The sequence below is a fragment of the Ostrinia furnacalis genome, unplaced genomic scaffold, assembly GCF_004193835.3.
Source record: "Ostrinia furnacalis isolate ACB-3 unplaced genomic scaffold, ASM419383v2 OfSCF5991, whole genome shotgun sequence".
NCBI lineage: Eukaryota > Metazoa > Arthropoda > Insecta > Lepidoptera > Crambidae > Ostrinia > Ostrinia furnacalis.
The window spans coordinates 62,667-86,413 of NW_021136230.1; the positions used below are offsets into that span (position 1 = coordinate 62,667).

The 23,747-nt window shown below is 37.7% G+C and overlaps 1 protein-coding gene across 1 annotated transcript; it reads right to left on the reverse strand.

Annotated features, from left to right (window-relative positions):
- Window positions 1-13,568: 13,568 nt before the first annotated feature.
- LOC114361777 (cuticle protein 65) lies at window positions 13,569-22,943 on the reverse strand. The gene is made up of 3 exons (XM_028316949.1): window positions 22,896-22,943; window positions 22,070-22,157; window positions 13,569-13,956 (listed from the first exon to the last, which is right to left on the reverse strand). Exons 1-3 carry the CDS (start codon window positions 22,911-22,913, stop codon window positions 13,664-13,666), a joined length of 399 nt encoding a protein of 132 aa, XP_028172750.1. The 5' UTR covers window positions 22,914-22,943; the 3' UTR covers window positions 13,569-13,663.
- Window positions 22,944-23,747: the final 804 nt, after the last annotated feature.

Consider the following 23,747-nt stretch of genomic DNA (forward strand, 5'->3'; position numbering starts at 1 on the left):
ACACAATCCACCCACCACCACAATTTAAAAATTTTAGCGTTTAAAATGATTCAGCGGCACACACAAAAGTTAAATTTTACACCGTTAGCGGAAGGCTACGTGGCCTATCCCACTTCTGATCTTATAAATCAGATGGGAAACTATTTTTTTAAAAAAGAAAAGAAAACGAGAAATCTAACAAAAACTTATATTCCAAACGTTATTTTAAAATTACAAAATTACGATCTCCTAACAACCTAAGACACGTCCACCACTCTCGAGCGCCGAAGGAAAAGTGAGCTCCGTCCGTAGCAACAGGCAGCAACCTGCGCCACGATCACGCCACCGCTGACGTCACCAGTACGGGCTGCTAGGCCCCGCCTCTTCTTCAGTTATTTGTAATAATATATTATTGAAGAAGAAGGCTGGAAGATGTAGCGTGGGCAGGCCTCCTACTAGGTGAACCGACGATCTGGTAAAGAACCTGGATGTGGGCAGCGCAGGACCGTTCATTGTGGAAAACCTTGGGGGAGGCCTTTGTCCAGCAGTGGACGTCATTTGGCTGAAACGAACGAAGTATTATTGAACGAAGCTAACTGCGAAACGGGGTTGGGTTTTTGGAGAAAAGAAGACGCCAGTGTGTTAAAACGACATAGATAACTACATAAATAACACGACAGTTTCAACGGAAAAAGTAAATAACTAATCAAGAACATCCAAGATCAAACGTGAACTGATTCCTTAATAGGTATGAATGATTTATGTTAGTAATGGCAGATCAGTGGTTTGCTAAAGAGTGAACTGCTTGTTTTATTCTAAGCTATGGCACAGCTGTTCGCTGAAGTGGACTCTCCACTAAAATAGTTGTTTGCTGGGACGGTTTGTTCTTAGATTCCATTATGTGGAAAACATTTAAACGGGCAGATTATACTTCATGATTTACAATTTAGGAACAGACAACTGGTTTTCGGTGCTTGTTGCTCTATAATTTGGTCGGGAGTTTCAACTTTAAGTAATGTTATACAGTTTATTGCAACCGCTAGGAAATGTAGAGTTATTGAGTCTGGAACATTATTGAGTTATCTATACTAATATTATAAAGCTGGAGATGTGGAACGTGACGCTCAACCACCATAAGGAAGCTATGGTGTTAGTGTATCTACTTTACTTTATCTTGGTTTGTCTATATANTAATAGACACAATCGATGCGCCCGCGTCGCGATCTGAGACCCGAATGGGGGGCGGGCAGCGCCGCGCCGCTCTGCAGCTTGGGCTCCTCGAACCGGTCGCGGCGATGCGTCTGTGTGCGTGCGCGCTGACACAGACGCCTTAACACACATTTTTTTCTTTTTCAAACTACCCACATTTTCTCTAACATTCTCCCGCGATCACTCGCTGCTTTCAATGTTAGTTTACGAGTTATCGTCACTCACTCCGGACGTCGTCGCGTCACCGGAGTCACCGTTTTTTTCTGGAAAATTGTACCGTAGAATTTTCTGTTTAGTGCAGATATTTTTATTGAAAAATAGTGTTTAATACTACAACTACCTAAGTTGCTATGGTTTAGCTTGTGTAGTGTGTGTTTATGAGGTGTGCTGATGATCTACTGTCAACAACTTCTTCCATTCTGGAGGGCAAACGAAGAAATAAGCAACCGAGATTCAACCGAATTCGTGGTGCTGACGGCTGTATTATTTATGGGTAAGTGTTCTGACTGTAGCAATAGCAGGAAGCAATCTCCTTTCTTACATTTCTCTTCTGTATTTTAACACGAACTTACAGGTAAAACCTAACGTTAGACAACGATGAATATACTTAGGTACCTCAATAGTGGGGCAATCACCTGACTTTTCTAATGCCATTCTAGAGCGGGTACGACGTGTCATTTAAAAACATCTTAGGATGGGAATTTCTAGTTATTTATATATTATTTGTACCCAGTTGATTCATGCAGTTGTACCCGACTGTACAGTGCTAGGTGAAGCATCAAACTGTTCAGTATTAGCTGAAATCGACCTGTGCCGACATGTTGCATTAGTATGCAAACCTCTCGTTACTAACTCCATTACATATTATGTTGATATTAGTATGTTCAAACATTATCCTACTAATATTATAAATTCGAAAGTTTGTATGGATATCTGGATTTCAACATGTTTTTTACTCTTTCACGCAAAAACTACTAAACGGATTTTGATGAAACTTTACAGTATTATTTTTTATAACCCAGAATAAAATCTAGGCTTTAATCTATGACGATCGATTTGACCGCGGGCAAATGCTAGTAGTAAATAAACTAATACATAGCGAGTAGATTACTTGACCCTATATGATTGACACCTGGCTGATTTTGGCAAACCTACCGTACCGTGCTTTTGTTGAAACAGACGTGGTATAGGTTCAAATCCCACTAGGGGCAATGAATGTGTGAGCATTACTGTTAGAATAAATGGAACGCGACCATTTTATATTGTGTGTTGGCAATACGGAAATCCGTTTAATTTTGTCATGTTGTCACTATCGCTGCTGCCATTTTGAACTCTGTAATGTGTGTGCGCTCTAAAGCTCTAAACCGAATATGTAGAAAGTAATATTCCTCAATATTTCTTTTATTTACCACAAAAGCTACAATTCCTTCATGGTAGCCTGGTTAGCTTGGTTCCTATTGGTAGGTAGGTACTTACCTAGAGTCAGAGTCATTTGCGAACAAAGGCATGTAAATAACTTTTTCAAAGATATTGACAAAAATTACCTATTGCAATTTTGTTTTATACCTGGAAATGTTGGGTACAAGTTAAGAACTAGAAAATTGGTCTAGAAAGACAGGAGCGTTCTATAGCTTACCCGTTCAAAAGTGGGTCATTATTTCCCTTGACCGCTGGGACCTCTGCCCCTTTTCCCCCATAAATCTGTCATGTGGTTTACTGTATGTCCAGTAGTACGAGTGTAATATGTTGTTGTTGGTTATTTTGTAGCCCATTCGTTAGTCACCGCGGCACCGGTCTTTGTTTGTTAAAAAATATTAATTTGTTACAAATGGGTTTACTCGTATGTTCAAGTTTAGAAGGTGCAAAGAATTATTAATTAGAAAAAGGACTTAAATTACTTGATGATGATGCTTAGTCCGTCCCTTTTTCTTTGAAACCAGTATGGAATATAAAAGAGAGGGGCTAAGTGTGCCGATAACCATAATCTATGCTTGAGAAGTAATAAAATTAATCTACACTAATAAATGATTACTTAATTTACACTCTAAATACGAAGCCCTTAATTGCTTGAGTTTGAATCTAAGCTAAACCACGGTTTTAAAATAACCTTACACCTGTATTTACAAACGATGGTTGCTTAAGTAAAGCAGCAAATCGTACGCACAGCGTTGAATAGAGCTCTGTGATTTCATCGTGTGTAACCCTGTGCGTCCACGCGCACTGTGAGACCTCACAGTAATGTTTGTGAATACGGGCGTATGTCTTAGACCTGCGTGTTTTCACTAAAAACTCATTCCCCCAACTTAAACCTGTACAAGCCCGGAATAACCAGAATTCCTGGATGCAGCTGGAATTTCTCGCCCCCATTCCACGTCACGGCGTGTCAGACGTAAGCTCGCGAAGTTATTTTTCATTTAACTGCAGGATACAGGCTTCTGTAGGTGTGGCAATCACTCACTCGGAAAGCCTTTTGAGTTATAACTCAGGTGTTAAGTGGTTAAGTGAAGTCAGAGGAGTTTAAGAGGTGAGTTTTGGCGAGGATTGGTTATTGACGACTGCATGGTCTGGTACTATGTAGTGAAGTATATACATTTAATTGTGGTCTACTTGCCATACCATACTAATAATCCAATTTATTTGGGGCTACACTCATGCCATTCATTCTTAAAAACTAAAGGAAAATATTTATATTATGCTTGTTATATGATGTAAGTAGTACATTCGACAGGACATCATACTCTAGGTACAATTTATTGCAAATAATAAGCCATTGATTAACGTGGGCCTGCCTATTAAAGCTGGGATGTACCATTTTACTTTAACTTTGACAAACGTCAAAAATCTAAACTCGTACCGTTAAAGTTAGGTGGTGCAACTCAGCCTAATGATACAATTACTAATAATCACGTTAACCCTTTTAACGCTGATGTTGGAAAAGCCGAAAAGACAATGCCCGAAATTGGCGTCTTTTTTTTTCGCGCGGCCATCGACCAAACCTTGTTTTTTGATTACAAAATAGTGTAATAAACCAAACTTACTATGACATGTACCTCTAAACTCAGTCTGAACTGAGTTACGAGCATTAGAAGTTTGATGATTTTACATACTACATTTGCTTTTTGCGCGCAAGTTTTGTAAGAAATTGCAACAAAATAGTGACATTGTATGTGTAAACAAACAATACCATCCATTAAAGGCTTCAGACATCAGTATGGAGTAAAATCAGCGCAATAAAAAATAGCGCAATATTTTGTTGCAATTTCTTACAAAACTTGCGCACAAAAAGCAAATCTAGTATATAAAATCATCAAACTTCTAATGCTCGTAACTCAGTTCAGACTGAGTTTAGAAGTATTCATTTTATAAATACTAAGTTTGGTTTATTACACTATTTTGTAATAAAAAAACAAGGTTTGATCGATGGCCGCGCGAAAAAAAAAGACGCCACCCTCCATACAAAATTTGGCATTGCCATTTAGAATACCTACCTACTTCTACCACATTTTTCCAGCGGTCCTCTCGAAGTGGCATTTTTACACCTCAACTCTCAAGCTAAGTCCCTTCAAACACTCTATCCCATGAAGTTCGCAATCATTCTCACCATTCCATACAACCATTTTAAAGAAATTTTATCGCGAGCGCCGTGATGTTGGAAACATCCCATTTCTGGAATTTTCCATTGCCGTACCAATAGGCTTTTCCTTTCAACCTGATCATGGAATTTCTTTATTACTTTTACATTTGCTTGTAGATTGTTTTTGTTGTACGATTATTGTTTTTGAACTTTAATAACCACTTGATTGCCTTCCCATGGAATTGAATAGAATATTGAAATAAGTTTTAACACGATAATGAATTAGGTAAACATGGAATAAACATATCTAAGCTAGGTAACACACAATAATTAATTATGTTTGAGATTCCACAGTGTGTGGAATAAAATTCCAGTCAATTTTAATTAACATTAAAAGGAGTTTATAATTTATTTTCCATTCTCAAAACTCTGAAGACTAGGGCTGACAACTTCCTATAGCATCACATAAAGTTTTTTNTTTATTTTCCATTCTCAAAACTCTGAAGACTAGGGCTGACAACTTCCTATAGCATCACATAAAGTTTTTTAGTGATCTTTATACTGAATTTCCTGAATCCTGATGGATAGGTAAACTATCAGAAGGTATTTTGAAAGAAAATAAGTAGATATCAACTTAATATTTTCTTTTAAATACGCAATTTTAAAATTCATAGTTATATCTTTAGCTCAGTGTCAGAAGTCGTTGGTTCAAGTCCCAATTGAAGCAGTCTTTCAAATTAACTTTTTAATTACGAAATTACTTGACGTCTGAAAACCCTACCCAAGAGCCTACGTAACCAGCAGCCCTCCCACTCAGTCGCAACACCCACGCTGAGTGTAAAACCTTTTTGATTTTCTTTTGATTAGATTGGTTTTGACTCTTGAAATAAAACACTTAATGTGTATTTAACTATGTTTTAAACGGAAGTCATGTATTATATTAGATGCTTTGATTGATCACTATGATTGATGAATACAAATTACTAAGTCTAAGAAAAAATGCTCGAAACCAAAAAACCTATTCAATTTTAAACGTGGATGGAGTAGATTGGTGGCATTTTATATTTGGACAAATATCAGGGTATATTTTCCGCTTGAGTTTTAGAATTCATGTGTTAGCGCCTCAATAAGACTTATTACAATACATTTTCAAGCTACCAAATTAATTCCAACCTGTAATCTAAAAAAAACTAAACTGGAAACAATTAAAACGTTTCCAACATTTCCTATCCAAAAGTGAAAAACGTTATAAGTAACGTTTTTCACTTTTGGATAGGAAATGTTGAATGAATATCACTTAAGAGTGATTCCTAAAGACAGGATAATGTTAATTCAGTTCACAAAATCGTTTTCGTAAGCAATAAAGTAGGTTAAAGAATGCTCAGGAAAATCTCTAAATGAACGTCGGGTACCCAATTTCCCAAGCTTATTTATACCGCCGAATATTCCAGAACTTCAAACGATTTTTATAATACAAGTTGTTTTTTTATCATGTTTTATGAATAGCCTCTTTTTCTTTTTTATATTTTCTTCATTTCTTTTTGTTTTTTTAATCATTTGCTAGGCATTTGTCGATTTGAAAGTCAATGTAATAGAATGAAATATGTAATGACGTTATAATATAATTATAAGTACGTACAATGACCTCATTTGAAACTCCCACCTCAAAAATATAATCTTGCACAACAAGAANCTTTTTTTTATGCATAACAAGGCAGATATTTGACCACAATCGCACCTGATGTTAAGTGGGATGCAGTCTAGGATGGTACTATCTGCCCTGTAAGTGCCTATTCACTCTCGCCTTGATTGTAGTCTTAGTTTTTACTACAAATGAGTTACATTAAACATTTTAGCAAACCATTAAGTAAAATTACATTGCTATCACACATAATAATGATTTCCACTTTATCCCGTCCTNAACAAGAAACACAAAATACTTATTAGTATAATGATACCAATAAGTTTTTTGTGTTTCTTGTCGTGCAAGATTATATTTTTGAGGTGTTATTAAGTTTGAAATGTCAAACTTATACGAGTAGAGCTACATAAAATATTGGTTATCCATATTCACTGGGTGTGTGTACTGCATAGTTGGGTGTACTACATCATAGTTCACACCATGGAGTATTAAATATTGGTAAACAAGTGACATCATACACAAAGTACAATATTTGATCGACTACTCTCTTCTGGGACACTAAAAATTAAATTAACACCAATACCTAACCATGTTCTTGTATATAAATATTTTTTATTTATTTTTTATTTTATTTATTTAAAAAAATAGGTTTTTAAATAAATTTCATTGTTTTACCTATTGTTAGCGTTCTCTACACGTTTTTAAATGTTCTAAAAAGGTATTTGGCGAAGTAGGTCAATAGGTGACTGCAGGAAAACCGGCTGAGTGTAAAATTACCTCGGGAACAATGCCCACGGCTTAAACGCCGAGATATTTACGAGATCGCCCATATCTAAGTGAGATGGACTAGATTTTTATATATCCCACGTGGAGTTTGCTGGAAGATAGAAAAAAATACTTGACTGTCTTGATTTTCTCTTACATTTACTTTACTTGGTGTATCCAAAATTAAAACTAGGATAGCAAAACTAGCTTTTGATTATTGACCAGTGTGCTTACCATGAGTTTACGTTAGGAGTGCACGCTAGCGACTGCGTAAAAAAATTACATATTGCGCAACGATTTCAAATAAAATCTCATAGAATTTTTTGACGTAGTACTCGCTAGCGACCACACTAACGTAAATTCATGGTGAGCACAAAAGTATATTGCGGAAATCATTGGGGGAGGCCTTTGTCCAGCAGTGGATGTCATTTGACTGAAATGAACGAACAACTTCACTTTATTAAGATTTTAAACTTTCGCGTTACATTTTAACTAAAATTCGACACGGGTCTACGCGACGTTTAATAATGACTTACATTATGTACTCACAGCTTGACGTTTCGGCTGCTATCCAGTGTGCCTATCATGAGTTTACGTTAGGTGTGCTCGCTAGCGACTGCGTAAAAAAATGACACTTAAATGTATGACATATTGTGCAGCGCCCCTAGCGGCTACTTTCAAGAAACAAAATCTTCATAGAGATTTTTGACGTACTCGCTAGCGAGCACACCTAACGTAAACTCATGGTAGGTACACAGTGGGGCGCTGCACAATATGTCATACAATTAAATGTCATTTTTTTACGCAGTCGCTAGCGAGCACACCTAACGTAAACTCATGGTATAGTTCCTGTTCTTTAGTTCTTTTACTTCACTGGTGTTGAAAAGAGTTTCTCCGACAAAGATGCTTGTTTTTTATGACTTTTTTGAAAGTCAAAACATCAAAATTACAAATCAAATGACTAGTTGACTCATTCCCACCAGGCTTGTCAACTTGTTTGAAGTCGTATACAGTTGCTAGGTTATGTATAGTAGAAGGAAGTAGAGTTATTCGGTAGAGCCTTAATTGCCAACTCCAACTTCGGTAGTTTGCGTAAATTAGTTGCCTTCTCTATACCTAATTAAGTGTAAGTAAGTGTATTCGTACACATCTATTTATATATTATGTTTGTTTCAAAATAACACTTATTAGAAGTACATAAGATGCCTTATGGAAAGCTTGATGTGCTGTCGTTTGTACCTCAAAAGTGGAACACAGAAAAAAGTTAGGCTGAGTTGCACCACCCAACTTTGACCGTAACTATAACGATAACCGTCGCTTTTTGTATTGGAGTTTGACAAATTTGTGACGTCCAAAGTTAAAGTAAGATGGGTAACCCAGCCTTAGTACCTAGAGATACATTCTAGAGACCTTTCCATTGGGTTTATTTTTTTATTTACTGGTTTTTAATAAGCTTCATTATTATCGTCATAATTCAAACTAAATCAGTCCACTGCTGTATGGAAGCCTTCCCTAAAGAGTACCACCAAGCACAGTCTTTCTACCTCTATTTTCAGTCATGCAATTTATTCATAACTAAATTGTACTACGTAAATATTTTGGTAGAACGTAGAGTCTTTACGTGTGCAAATGTGCGTACCTGACTTTGAAAATCTAAAGGCTTTTCTTGGGCCTGAATTTCATTAGAAATAATGGTTTAATTTTTTTCACATTACTATGAAAAGGGGTGTAAAAATGCAGCTTTAGTAGTGGTTGTTACCCACCCATATTATATCAGGCACAATTGCCCGAATTGTTTCGGAAAATTATATTTTGCTTTCTGAGCAACTGTTCTGCGTTCTAGTAGCACAGCAAATCTATGGTCAAAATGCATCTATAAGCTGCCTGACCTTATTTTTTTCTTCTTCTGTTCTATGACACAACTGAGGTCAGATCTTGGTGTCATAGTCTATGAACTGCTATGCATCTGAAATTTACTCTTCTAACTCAATTTTACGGATATGTATTTTTAGAAGTAAATAAACTACAGGCGATACATTAGACAACCATTAAATTTCATATCCCCAAGCATCCTGATTTCACACATCACCGTCTTTCCCGAAACTCATCTCTACACTCTAAATCATAAGGATTATTATGGATTGCATGCGTCCAGCCGTGAAACGAGCATGTCACTTTTTACCCGACTGCGTCAGGTTTTGTTTTTCTGGTTTCGTTCTAATGTTGATGTGTCGAAGGTTCATAATTGCTTGTCTTCTCAGGCGTGTCGGGAGCGTGTATTGAAAGTGTATCAGGTGAGCGTCTCGGTCCGCATTCGCAAATGGAATTATGAACGTCGGAGTGTCGATGTGGTCATCGAGTAAGACGCAGAACCGACACAAATATGTAGGCAGCAAACCAAATAGTCATTAGGCATCTTGTAGAGCTGACACAAACTGTAGGTAGCAAACCGGATTGTTATAGGCGTCTAAACCCTTACTTACTCGTATCTAATACCAGAGTATGGAAACTAGTGTTTGAAATTAAAAAGTAATTTAGAAAAAGATGTGATTTTATTTCAGATTTATTTTCATAGTTCATACTTTTGTTTTATTTATTTGTGGATCAAAAATAAAAAAATACGCTGTTAGCATATTTTGCAGAATCGCAGTAACAAAGAAACTGTAAAAAATAAAAGGTGAAACAATATTGGATCACCATTTTTTATTTTTTATTTTTCATTTGCTATTTTATGTATTGGTTACATACGACGCATTTAAAGGCTAACAAATTGGTTGATATTTTGACAAAGTAATTTAAAGAAACATGTTGCGGCATATTACCGCTGGTTAATTTAAGTATTGGTGTTAATAGGCTAGTTTCCTAAAAAATTTTTTTTAGTCCGTCATGTTTAATATCAAAAAATATTGGACACATATATTTTTATTTGTCAATCTAACAAATAATTACATAGTTATGGTGCGTTGAAATCTCGCGCGACGTCACAACGTGCGGCACTTTTATGCACGCATTGACGTCACGGGCCTCTTCTTTTGAACTTTGGCGCGCTTTATGTCTTTAAATTTTCATTAGTTTGAAAAAGTGAAAAATACGTGTAGAGTATTTTTTGATAAGTTAACTGACGGACTAATTAAAACTCTTGCTTTTTGACCCAGGAAACATCCCTATTGTAACTATCGTCGTCATTCTTGTAGGAATACTATAGAGACATAATTACTCCAAACAAGATAAAAATTGAGCATTGTCGTCACAATAGTGGTTACTAAGAAAGATCCGCTTTATTAAACCTTTTCCATAAAATCATTCTGTTTATCGATTTAGTGATTAGCGTTCCCAAAGGCATAAAACTAAAAAAACCTTCTGCGACAACTTATCCTTTGAAAGTCCATTACCTACGCCTTTGCGAATGCGATCCCTGGAGTCTTCTCGACATTAATTGAAAAAGCAATTAAATCCCCCCCTCTCCCCCCATCAACTATTCGGAGATACTTCCCGCCTGATTTCACCAATCACCCAGCCTTCAGTAAGAAGGTCTATAGATTTCTTAGGCCGAGTTTCAGTTTCTTCTTAAAGTTAGTTTAGGTTAATTTTCGATCTGGGATTTGGGAATTGACAACGACAGATAGGTAAGTAGGTAGAGGTGACATTCTAATTGGGTTTTCGTTCCAAAGTCGCGCTTATAACAATTACCTACATAAGATGCCATTGTTTTTTTAACTTGCAACAACTACTTATTTCTCTAGTTTTTCGGAATGCACTACGGAAGATGTACAGTCGACAGCATCATCGACAGATGAAGATGATCATCATCATCATTTCAGCCATAGGACGTCCACTGCTGAACATAGGCCTCCCCCAATGCTGTCCACTTTGATCGATTGGTAGCGGTCTGCGTCCAGCGCTTCCCAGCTACCTTTACAATGTCGTCTGTCCACCTTGTAGGTGGACGTCTCAAGTTGCGTTTTCTGGTACGCAGCCTCCATTCCAGAACCTGCTGCAGCATGATGATGATGCTAAACATTTTTGTTTCAAAATCATACTTATTAAGTACATTAGGTACAACATAATTAAGATGACACGGTTCTTAGCTCGGTGAGCAGTACCTACTAGCTAGACTTTAAAAACTCCGAAAGTCCCAGCAAGGCTTAGCGTAGAAACGAGGTCTCCTTCGATTTTTCTTTGAGTTTGATCCTTTGACTTTATTTTCAAAACTTTAAACTTTAATTTCTGCCTTTGATCTTGGCTCTATTATGATAACTCTCAGTTGACTGGTACCTACTGTTAAAAATGTACAACAACCTAATCACTACAGTTTCTTTTTCTATGTAGTTTTAGACAAGTAGTGAGTATATGCTGTTGTGCGAATAAAAGAATAGTCTAAAGGTGATCTCGACTGTACAATTCAAGAAATTATAGCCCTAGGTACTTTAACTAAGTAAAAACAACTGTTTTTACTACAAATTATGCGTTACATTAAACATTTTAGCAAATCAATAAGTAAAATTACATTGCTATCGCACATAATAATGATTTCCACTTTACCACGTCTTATACGAAGCGTTCGGGCAGCATGGAAAGCATTGGGGGAGGCCTATGTTCAGCAGTGGACGTCCTATGGCTGAGATGATGATGATGACGTCCTATGAAACAATATTCAGATGGTATTTTAGATTACCTTGCAAGTAATTTGCAGGTGCAAAGTTGTCACACATTTTAAATGTGCCAGTAGTTAATAGCTCCGGTGGAGCTTAGGAAATGGAGCCATGAATAAATGAGCCAAGTCCTGAACCAAGTTCCCGAGTGTAAGTCGAGGTGCACGGTGACAATTAATTACCTCCCATTTATGGGACCGTAGTTTCTGCAGGTTAGAACAAGTCCAAAGTATAAATGGACTTAATTTTAACGTTTGTTGTAATCGCTTATTAAGTGTACTTCTAACTGGAGAATGCAACTTGTTCACACAACACAATTATTTAAAAAGTGGCAGAGCGTCGTCTTTTGTTTTGTATGTGAAGAAAAGGCAGCAAACTTAGGCCGAGTTCTACTACCTAACTTTGACGATAACCGGTGATTTTTGTATGGAGTTTGACAAATTTTTGATGTTTGTTAAAGTTAAAGTAAGATGGTGCAACCCAGCCTTAGTAGGTACACTACAAAATAAAACGAACGGCATATACCTACTATAGAATGTCCTTAAATCTCAAATAAAATAATATGTATGTAGGTAACTACCTACAAGGTAGTAGGTAAGTAAGTACTTGCCTACTTCAGTCTGAAATTCAGAAGCTATTTAGAAAGCTTGGTTGCATTTTGCATCTCATGGCTTGCAATAGATAGTCAATCCCTAATTTTTAAATGTCCCCTATGGTAACACATATGTTACCAGGAATTTTGTTTCCATATGAGTCACTTAAAAATCAAGGATTGATGGTGAAAACGGGCATTAGACTCTACACTGTGCCTTTTTTCTCAAATATGTGCTTTACATTTTTCTCTCTTTTGAAGGAAACCTTACATTCGTAAAATTGTATTATAGTATTAGTCCCGAGATTGGAAAATGGCATGAAGAGTTGACATGTAATGATGACAATATTGTTGTGATCATTTACTCCATTTATCATTATGATAAGAATTGATTATTTTTTGCATTTCTGTCTAGGACAATTGTTACTGTGATGCTTGTAGCATCACATAATTTGATATTTGGTACTATCTATACTGGTTTATTGTCCACGATCTACGGGCTTCATGAGAGCATAGCATGACATGACAATATGGCTTAAATAGGAACTAGCTCACAATTCAAGTCAGTCTTACAACTTCGCTGTTCCCAAATGCTTCAGTACCGTGAGTCCGTTCTCCATTATTCACTGAGCACTGAATAATTGAGATCCGTCTGTTACCGAGACCGCTGACTGGAAATTAAATGTTGAAAGAAAAACTTTTAAGTGCTCCAGCAAATTAAAACTTGTGTTAATGTAACCAGCAGCTAGTTTTGAACACACAGTTACGAACGTGAAGTTAGATGATTGCTCAATTAACTGTAGTTACGAGTATCTAAGGCTGGGTTGCACCATCTTACTTTAACTTTGAAAAACGTCAAAAATCTGTTAAAATCCATACAAAAAGCTCCAGTTATTGTATTGTTACGGTTAAATAAGGTGGTGGAACTCAGCCTAGGTAATTCGTCGAAACAACATTAATGTGCAACTTCTTACAGAATCATATTTTTATAAGCACAGTCTTATCTGATTTGCGGTTATCAATTTCAGACGCTTAGCAGGTCAAGCTTAACACTGTAGTATTTTATGTAGTTATAATAGGTACCAATTTGCTACAAAAATGAATCAGAATGTGTAGTAGATGTGCTGTTAAAGTAAAACAATTCATAAGGTTCGTGAATGCTTTAATCAGGTGATCGACCAATTTATAGAGCAATAAATTTCGGTGTAAAGCCTCTTACACTTCGCCTAGAGGGAAGTTTGGCTTGCTATTTAGTGCTTGCCCCAGCCCAGGCCCAAGCCCAAGCCTTTGCCGAGTCCGTAGCCGCCGAGGCCGTAGCCGCTGAGGCCGTAGCCGCCGAGTCCGTAGCCACCGAGTCCATAGCCTACGCTCACAGCGGGAGCGGCCACGGCGACGGTTCTGACCACGGGAACGGAGATGGGGGCGATGGCGGTCCTGATGACGGGAATGGGTGCTGCCTTGACGAGGTTAGCGTGGGAGACGGCGGCTGGCGCCAGGATCGGGGCTGAGATGACTGGGGCTGAGATTATTGGGGCAGCAACACCTGTATGAAAAATTGTAATTGGTCATAAATTGATTATGATTTTTTTTTAAATAAGAACTAAAACCTAATTAAAAATTGTACTAAATCAATACATCCCAGCACGCTTACAAACTTAAAACCGATAATTTATTATGTACACACGACAGCACATCAGGTTACCCATTTTTGTTGCAAACTCGCCCCTATTACAACTGCACAAGAACCCACAGTGGTTATGTTGACGTGCCGTCGTCCGTACCTACTCGTGTATAAACGAAACAGTACAACATATCAGTTTAGCTAATAACGAGTTTAATCAAGTACACCAATGACAGCCAATGACTAACAAAATTTGGAACTCTTATTAAAATTGAAACTGAATCGTTCGTTCGGCGTTCTGAAAATATCCCCTAGACAAGTGGCAAAACGTGAAGGTTGTAATTTTTGAAATGTCATTGCTCTAGCGTTTTTTGTATGGAGTTACTGCGCTCCGTGAAAACTTTAGATTTTTGGAGCGATCAAAATTGCCACTTATCTATACCCCACACGTGTCCCTGTGGCAAAGAGGTGGACCAATTCGGTCACGGCCAGCATCAACGTTCCTTCCACGTTAGNGTGGTCTTAGCGTGATGATATATAGCCCAAAGCCTTCAGGGATTAACGGACTATCCAACACAAAAAGAATTTTTCAAATTGGTCCAGTAGTTCCTGAGATTAGCGCGTTCAACCAAATAAACAAACCGTGATTAATAAATTGCGCCACTACAAACCGTACCAACAGATGGCGCTGTTACGATCTTACTATGGCAAACTCCACCGCGCATACAATCCTGCATCGCGGTGACGAAGTTTTTTACCCTGCCCAGTATATATAGACAAACCAAGATTTTGAAATTAAATGCTCTAACTCCTTATGGTGGTTGAGCGTCATGTTCCACAACTTCAGCTTTATAATATTAGTATAGATAGTATAGATATAGATGTAATTATTTTAATTATTATCATGTGCTATATCAATAATAAATCAGTTAGAAAAAGTTGTTTAATGTATCGTTATTACGTTTTAACGCAAATACGCCCATATACTGTGCTCGAGATTTAGTTAGGTCTTTGAACATAATGTGTCATATTTTTAAAAATTATAAATAACTTAAAAAAATCGAACTGCCTAAGGCGGGAATTGAACCCACGATGCCTTAGGCAATTAGATTTTTTCAAGTTATTTATAATTTTCAAATTAGTTTGAGATGCGACTCTTAACGCTAAATATTAAATAACTATATAATGTGTCATAATTTATAAATAAAACAATTGCTAAATATTTTCATGGCTTTATTTAAGATTTGGATTATAAAAAATATATTATATTTATGTAAGCAACTACTCGTATAGATTGACGAATCGTATGATTGGGCTTTATACGTGGCGTAGTTTTGCACATACGCCTATTTGCATAAAATTTTATTTTCTAATGGAAAAAAATTTTTTTTTCTTGCTGACGTTATAGATTAGAGCAAAATGAAATCATTGCTTAAATAATTGGAAAAAGGCGTAAGCGGCAGTTTCGCCCTTATACGTAGGAGCCATATAGAGTTTTAGCTTTTAAAATATCATAATAGTGGTGTAATGCCTCGAGTGTAATCGCCTGAAAAGGTAGAATTTAGAGTGTTTCCATTATTTAGCCATGATAAACTATTGTTTACCTAAATTCACATTCACAATAAGTTGATTTTCATGCGTTGAAACTCAAACTCTACTAGTCAATTAACGCTCTATGAAATCCGCGTAAACAGCTACTAGTATCTATTGTAGTGGTCCTGTATGACTATACATGCTTGAACTACTCTTAAGAACCTCCTTTTTTAAAGTCGGTTAATAAAGGCATTAAGGATGAGTTGCACCATCTTACTTTAACTTTGACAAACGTATAAATCTATCAAACTCCATACAAAAATCGCCGGTTATTTTTATTGTTACGGTTAAAATAAGGTGGTGCAATTCAGCTTAAGTACGGTTAAAGATTTTTATCATTAACAAAGATTTACATAAAATCACTTATGAAATCAATATTGAAATACACTTTAAATCTTACGGCTATCGTAGCAAGTAACAAAATAAAAAAATAATTCGGGTAGTACAAAATAACAACATCCATGAGTGATCACAGTGCAGTGCAAAACATGTTTTGTACTAAGTGTGCACTAAGCCTAAGGTCATCGGTTCTATCTGTCGCCGCGCCGTCTGGCGGCGCTGTAACCCGAGCCGGCACTGCCATGGGTTCCCGCTTCGATGCCCAGCGGGGACATTACACGTAATTGTGTTATGCAACACTGGACAGACTTCAGTATTAGATAGTATGAACGATTGTTACATTTGCATGTTCTAGAAGTGTTTAACAAATTAGTTAAATCTTTCAGTTTCTCTAGGCTTCATGAATCGTCTTTAATATAGCAAGAAGTCTAAATGGAAACCAAATATGGTCAAAAATACAAGCCCTGAGTAGACAATAGACCTAACTTAGGTAACAAAGAGCTCTGAAACCAATTTGGCAGTAGACTTTTAAAGATACATTGATAGAAGACCTAGGAGACCCAGAGTTATGACTCCCAGACAAGTGACAAGATTAATGGTGTAACATTATAATAAACTCTTCATAATTCAGATTAAATTGAATCAAAACAAATGAAGTCAATATAAAGCGTGTAAAAATACACAAAAATATATTTCGTTGTTTATGCCGATCGAGTCATGGAAAAGTATCTTTGTTATTATGCTAAAACACGTAACAATACAAAAACTTTCAGAGGCTAAAAAATCAATCAGAAGCCACCCTATATGTATAAATTAATACCCCGTTCGTCACCCACACCTATCATTCGCTTATTACCAGGTGAGCGGCCATATTTCACCGCATCCAGCCATTAGGGCTCAATTTGGGAATGCAAACGAAGCTCACCGTCCCGAGCTCATTAAAGCCTTAGACATGTGGGGCCTTAAATATGCGCCACCGTAATATACAGGGTGGTTGGAGTTTTATTCTCATTGTTATCACTTTCAAATTTTGTGCTATGGAAAAGGCTATGCTCAATATTTATTGCTTTACCACATTAGCGCATTAGGACTTACGATTTAAACAATTAAATACAATGTGGACACAGGGCACAGCAACTTTTGGAATATCAATCATATTTATGCTCGGTCTTTCTGCACAACGCAGAACTGACGGTCGATGGGGCAGCAAGATTCTGGAATGGAGGCCGTGTACCGAAAAGCACATCATGGACAGCCCGCTAACAAGGTGGACAGACGACCTTATAAAGGAAGGCCAGGACCAATCGGTCAATCTACAAATCATTGGGAAGCCCATGTTCAGCCGTAGACGTCCTATGGCTGAAATGATGAATTTGATGACTTTCTAATTTCCTTCGTGTTTCATAGGCAACTGAGTAAGGCTCGTGTTTAGTAATGACTCCTCAAAACCCTAGCCCCGATTTTCAAGCCTATTCATTCGTGAACGTAAATAAATATTTTGAAAGCACGTAATATTTTTGAACAGAACACCCTGTATATGCCGTTGTCAACACGTAGAAGGCGAAGCCCGATAGAGTTACGTCGCGACTAGTGTTCAGGGGTCATTGCCGTCGAGCCAATCACAGGGTCGTGGGTTCGAATCCCTTAGCTGGTTACTATGCCAGCTTTATTTATTGACTTATAGTTACTAGTTATTAAGAATTTAAGGCTGAGTTACACCACCTAACTTTAACAGCAACTATAACAATAACCGATATGTTTTGTATGGAATTGAACAGATTTCTGACGTTTGTTAAAGTTAAAGTAAGATGGTAAAAATATAATTATAATTAAGTATTGGATTGTTATAATGGTTTTGGCATTCTTGACACAACTAATAAAATTCTTTGTCAGTTAAAATTGAACCTTATTTATCAAAATAGATTTCTTGGCAAATATTCAAACTTAGGGCACGAAATGTGTATTGGTAGACAACCAAAATGCCCTACACAATAGCCTACACTCCTGTTACCTTGTAAATAGAAACTCATTTCAATCCGAACGCCACTAAAACAGCTAACAAAGTTGCCCTCAACTAAAAAAGCCGTAAACTGAACACAAAACCGAACTAAAGTTATTCAGAGGTATACAAAAAGCGTCACATTATTTCCCTCCATAATCAAATCTACATCAGAAAGGTAGCCATAAAAAGGGACTAGTAAAGAGTATGGTAGCCTCTAAAACCGTACACGAGTAAGAGTCCTTGCATATTAGGCTGCTACAACGTGATTGTTGTTTAATTTTGTTGAAAATATTTCGTGAAATTATACTCGCACCATCATTGATTGCTTCGTTGCATAGTTGCGCTGGACGCAGGCCGCTACCAACCGCGTAACATGGAAAGCATTGGGGGAGGCCTATGTTCAGCAGTGGACGTCCTATGGCTGAGATGATGATGATGATGATGATCGTTGATTGCACATCAAAGTAAGTTAGTTCAAACATCATGAAAAATCAAGTCAAATCGTCGAAGTGTAGTCTTTAGCTAAGTAACTATTCTGTGTTTTATTTTCAAGTTAAAATAACCTGATTATCCAAACCAAATATGATTGCTTGCTTCGTAGAGTCAGTTGAGATAACATCTAGTTGAGCCATCTCAGACGTCTAGATGTGACTCATCATCATCATTACCATTATCAAACCGTTTAGTATCCACTGCAAAAGGACGAGTCTCTCTAATTTACCACTCCACGGTTTGGGAAGGCCTCAGGCATATAAGCATATTTCTCCCTCAGTCACCTCTTACGACATTCACGATATCTATAGTGGCCCCAAAAGTTGAATTTTAGTCCACTTTTCATGACAAAATCCTAAAAAAAAGTACTAACTGAATAATGTCGAGACAGATAAACAAAAATGACAATCGCCAATCGCAACTTAAAGTGTGCTTATCCCCTAAAGCTATACAGAACTGAATAAATAAATTAGACAATAAACATGAATGCGGGAACGCCGGATCTTCCCGGATTATGTTAAAAAGGCACATTCGCATACAAATATTAAAGCTAGGATACGTTTCACGTGCTCGCGAGGCGGAAGGTGGTTTGGGGGTCCGCAGGTTACATCTTGAACTTTATTATTAGCTTCTTTTTTGTCGTAATTGTAAGAAAAATTTGAAGCGAAAGAATTCTTAACTTTGTTCCTAAAGAAAGAAGTCGTATAGTCGTCGTTTGTTTTTCGGTAATATTTTCCAATTAGGTACAATCACGTTTTAGCAAGTTAAATGCCCTTGAAAGGACAATGGGCAAAATGGTACCCGGCTCCAATAGATATGTGTCTAGTATCGTTTGAAAGGTCTTACCAAGATGAACAACTTTTACTATGACCGCCAGCCTCAGATCTGGTTGTGTACGAAGATATACATACTTTTTTGCAGAATGCAGTTTTTTTGCAGAATCCTTTTCGATGCTTCTTTTAGTTATATTAATAGATTGTAGTCATAATACATACTCGTATACATGGATGATTGTGTTATACTTTCATTATAATACTTAGTGGAATTACTGCTTTCAAAACGTGAATTAGAACTGGCCCCATAGCAGACATTTTCCTACATCAAAAGGCCTTTTAAAATATATATTGGTTATGGCTATTGGAGCGGGTACCTACCACTTTCCATACATTTTTGCCCATCATCCTTTAAATAACGGCGACTTAAAATTTCCCAATGCAAACGTCGAAGTACTGATAGTACGAAATGTATTACAGTACCAACTTATCCAAAAGTGTACCTATCAATACTCAACACTCAATTTATTAAGGGCTACTCAATACTCAATTAAAAATAAGGGCTACCTTTTATTTTTTATTTTTTACTACATTTTGACGTTCATAAGTGCCACTTGTGGTCTAAACTGAATAAATATTTTTGATTTTGATTGAATTGTTTATTGCATAACCACATTAGCACATTCACATTAGGTCTTACAATTTAAGCAGTTATACAATGTGGGCCCAGTCCCAGTTAAGGCACAGCAACTTTAAGAAGAAATATCCGTTAGATGATGATCATTTAATGATGAAAGTTCAACATAGCAGGCTATCTATTGAATTTAGAGATACACGATGAAATTCCTTGATGGTTATTCTAAGGGCTGATTTTTCAATCGTCAGATATCTTTTAACTGAAGAATAAACTTGTCATTTTGACGTATCTCCCGTACTGAAACTGTCAATGTGCCAAACTTATTCTTCAGTTAAAAAGTTATCCGGCGATTGAAAAACCAACCCTAATAGACGGTAATTCACGGAAAATCACTTGCTTGATCTTCTTCACGACTTTTCCAAGCCTGCAGAACCCACACAAGCCAGCGGTCGCCCTTGGCAAGTTTTATTCGTTCATTTTGTTTGAGACAATGCTACTTTGTGAGCCCGTGAGCATCTTTGCCGTGTAACGTCTGCGGCTCAAGCCACCGCGGAGGCCTCTGGGAAAATGCGGGGAACATATCAAGGCTATTTTAATGGGGAAACATGAGTTGTATGAAGAAACTTAATTTTTGGCTTATTTCAACAACAAAGTTTAGTCAAGTGACGATAACCCAAAGGTTTAGGTATTGGACTGCCTTCAGAGATACTGCTGTACGGCTAGCACGAAAAACTTTCGAGTTCGAATCGTTTGCGTATTCAAATCGCCATCAATAGATTTAGTACGAAAACTACAACAGCGCCCTTATGAACATGTCGTAAAGTAAATTTAGTATGAGAAATGGTTGCACGAAACTTATTTTGAGAATCAAAATTGTCACGTTATCGTTTAGTTCGAAGGTTGAGTATCGAATTTTGTCGAATACGCAAACGATTCGAAGACGAAAGTTGTTCATGCTAGAGGTACTGTACCTCTAGTAGGAAAAACTTTCGAGTTCGTTTCGTTGCGTATTCAAAGTGTCATCGAAAAATTTTGTATGAAAAATTAAACAGCGCCCCCTATATTATAGCCGCCCTAGGGGGCGCTGTTTAATTTTTCATACAAAATTTTTCGATGACACTTTGAATACGCAACGAAACGAACTCGAAAGTTTTTCGTACTGATCTGAGATTCGCTAGAGTCGATTCACGTCCATCAGACTATTAAGTGAATTCATACTTTAGCTTCTTTAATTCTAGTTCATAGCTCAGTCAGTGCCCGAGGTATGGGAGCGGTTCGGGAGAAATGACATTCATCATCATCATCATCATCATCATCATTTCAGCCATAGGACGTCCACTGCTGAACATAGGCCTCCCCCAATGCTTTCCATGTTGATCGATTGGTAGCGGCCTGCGTCCAGCGCTTCCCTGCTACCTTTACGATGTCGTCGGTCCACCTTGTAGGTGGACGTCCCACGCTGCGTTTTCCGGTGCGCGGCCTCCATTCCAGAACCTTTCTGCCCCATCTGCCGTCAGTTCTGCGTACTATGTGCCCTGCCCATTGCCACTTCAGCTTGCTAATCCGTCGGGCTATGTCAGCGACTTTGGTTCGTTTACGGATCTCCTCATTACTGATTCGATCTCGCAAAGAAACATCAAGCATAGGCCTATAGTGAGAGGCCACGTTTCCGAGCCATAAGTTATCACTGGTAACACACATTGGTTATACACTCTAATCTTTAGGCATTGAGTTTGAGGCATTGAGGCATTGAAATGACATTGACATAATATTATGACGTGACAGAGTATGCAAATCTGAAGGAAGTTTCGCTGACGTTACAGAAACACCCTCCCGTGCCGCTCTCATATCTCAGGCAGGCCTGGCTCACTCCGCGCGGTACATCCGATAATTACCTTCAGCGAAGCGCCCCGCCGGCGGGGATTATATCAGTCGAGTGTCACGCGCGCGCCCGTCAGGACGCTGGCGTGCGTTGTAGTACCTAATTCTATGATCGAAGATAATATAGAGAATATTATTTAAAAATGACTCCCACTCGNAATGAGTTTTAAAAGTTTTTTTTAAGTTTGTAATTTCGAAAGGTCTGTGCTTTAGCGTTTTTTTTTACTTGAAGGGATTCAATTTTCGCAGCCATCAAAAAGTTCCATCACTTATCTATACTCCTGCATTTTTACCAATAAACTAGTTTGAAATACTAACCGTAGCCGTGGCCAAGGCCGAGGCCGTAGCCCAAGCCGACGCCTCCGTAGCCGTGCGCGGCGGCCGCGACGGCCAGCAGGCAAGCCAACTGGAATAATGTATACAGGAAAGTAGCACACCGTTTATGGACGATCGGTTTTGTAGTTGGTTAACAGAAGATTTAAGGCATCGTAAATCGTTACATCCACTGTTAACTGTTCGGTCACGGCAACTGATGAAAATGAAGACGGTATTGAATGTTACAATTGTTTTACTGACTCGAATATTAATCCTGAAATAGTAGAGCTACACAGATCACAGAAATATTTAGTACAGTAATCAAATCACACAAAATATTATCGTAATTCGAAACGAAATCTTCTTTTTTTCCTGATTTTTAAACCAATATACATGAGTGAGTGCGATATGGATCAAGATTATTAATTGTATAACTTCAACAAGATGACTTCTTTTTGTTTGAGTTCACACTTAGATTGACAGTTTCATTAAACACTATGAGACCACTGTAAATCTCACACAATTTTTTTATTTCATTGCAACCTCATTGCCCCAAAGTAAACTGCTGAAGCGCTGGTAGGGTAAAAAGATTATGAGACATGTAGAGGCTCCCTAAGAGCAAAATGACGATTTGTAAGAACTATTTATTAGTCTAAACAAATTTTAACTTTGACTTTGACTGAAAATCAGCGTCATGCCATAGGTACTCTACCACAAGTATCACATCACAACTAATGCTGAACTGGGGCTCTTTTTCGTACACTTTATATTATTACAATTATCTGCCAAAATACACAGATCTATCTATCCCACAAAATCCAATACTCACAGTAACGTAGGTGTTCATTGTCTTGAGGTTCTTCAGGCGAAGTGTACCTATTACAGTGCGCGCACGCATTTATACCGGGCGCGCGTCCTGCGGTCTCAGCCGAAACCAGCGGATATCGCTGTCGTGTTACACAGCTCTTGCATTTGCATCGGCCATCCTTGCAGCATTGTACAGCCAAAAGTACCGGTCAATATCAATCAGATTCTGATACGTTGAATGAGGCGTAATTGTTTCATTAAACGGTCACTTTCAATGGGAAAAGTGCAGACAAACGGTAGGTAAAGTCAGAGTCAAATGGTTCGTGACACCCAGTGTGGCCAAAAAGTAGACAACACAACCATATTCCAATGTAACATGTATTGCCAACTTCTTCTTCTTTTCGTGTCGACAACAACCTACACAGTGTCAGCCCAAAACTCCGCCACAAGGGTGGCGTTGTCAGCAGCACTTATTGGCTATACTTTGGTTGTCACATCCTATGACACTATACGGGACTATTCCGACCGCTGCAACTCCTGTGTCAATAACTATGACACTATCTGTACAACAAGCTTTTCGTTCGTTTCAGCTAAATTACATCCACTGCTGGACAAAGGCATCCCCTAAGGATTTCCACAATGACCGGTCCAGCGCTGTCTGCATTCAGTACTCCCACCTGACACTGTGTATCTTTTAGATATAATGTAGTTATGTTAGATATTGTTTTGCAACAAAAACTAACAGTCAGTCGTCTTATAGTAATTTGTATTTTATTGCGTCCACCAGTAGAGAAAATTGAGAAAATTTCAGTAGCTCTGTTCCCCAATGGCAGATACCGTAACTTTTTTTATCGCTTGTGGGAGACAATGGGAA

Excerpts from the sequence above, each read along its gene's own strand:
- LOC114361777 (XM_028316949.1), bottom strand. Across the intron at positions 13,957-22,069 it reads CGGCCTTGGCCACGGCTACG|GTGTTGCTGCCCCAATAATC; the intron begins GTTAGTATTTCA and ends TTTTTCATACAG.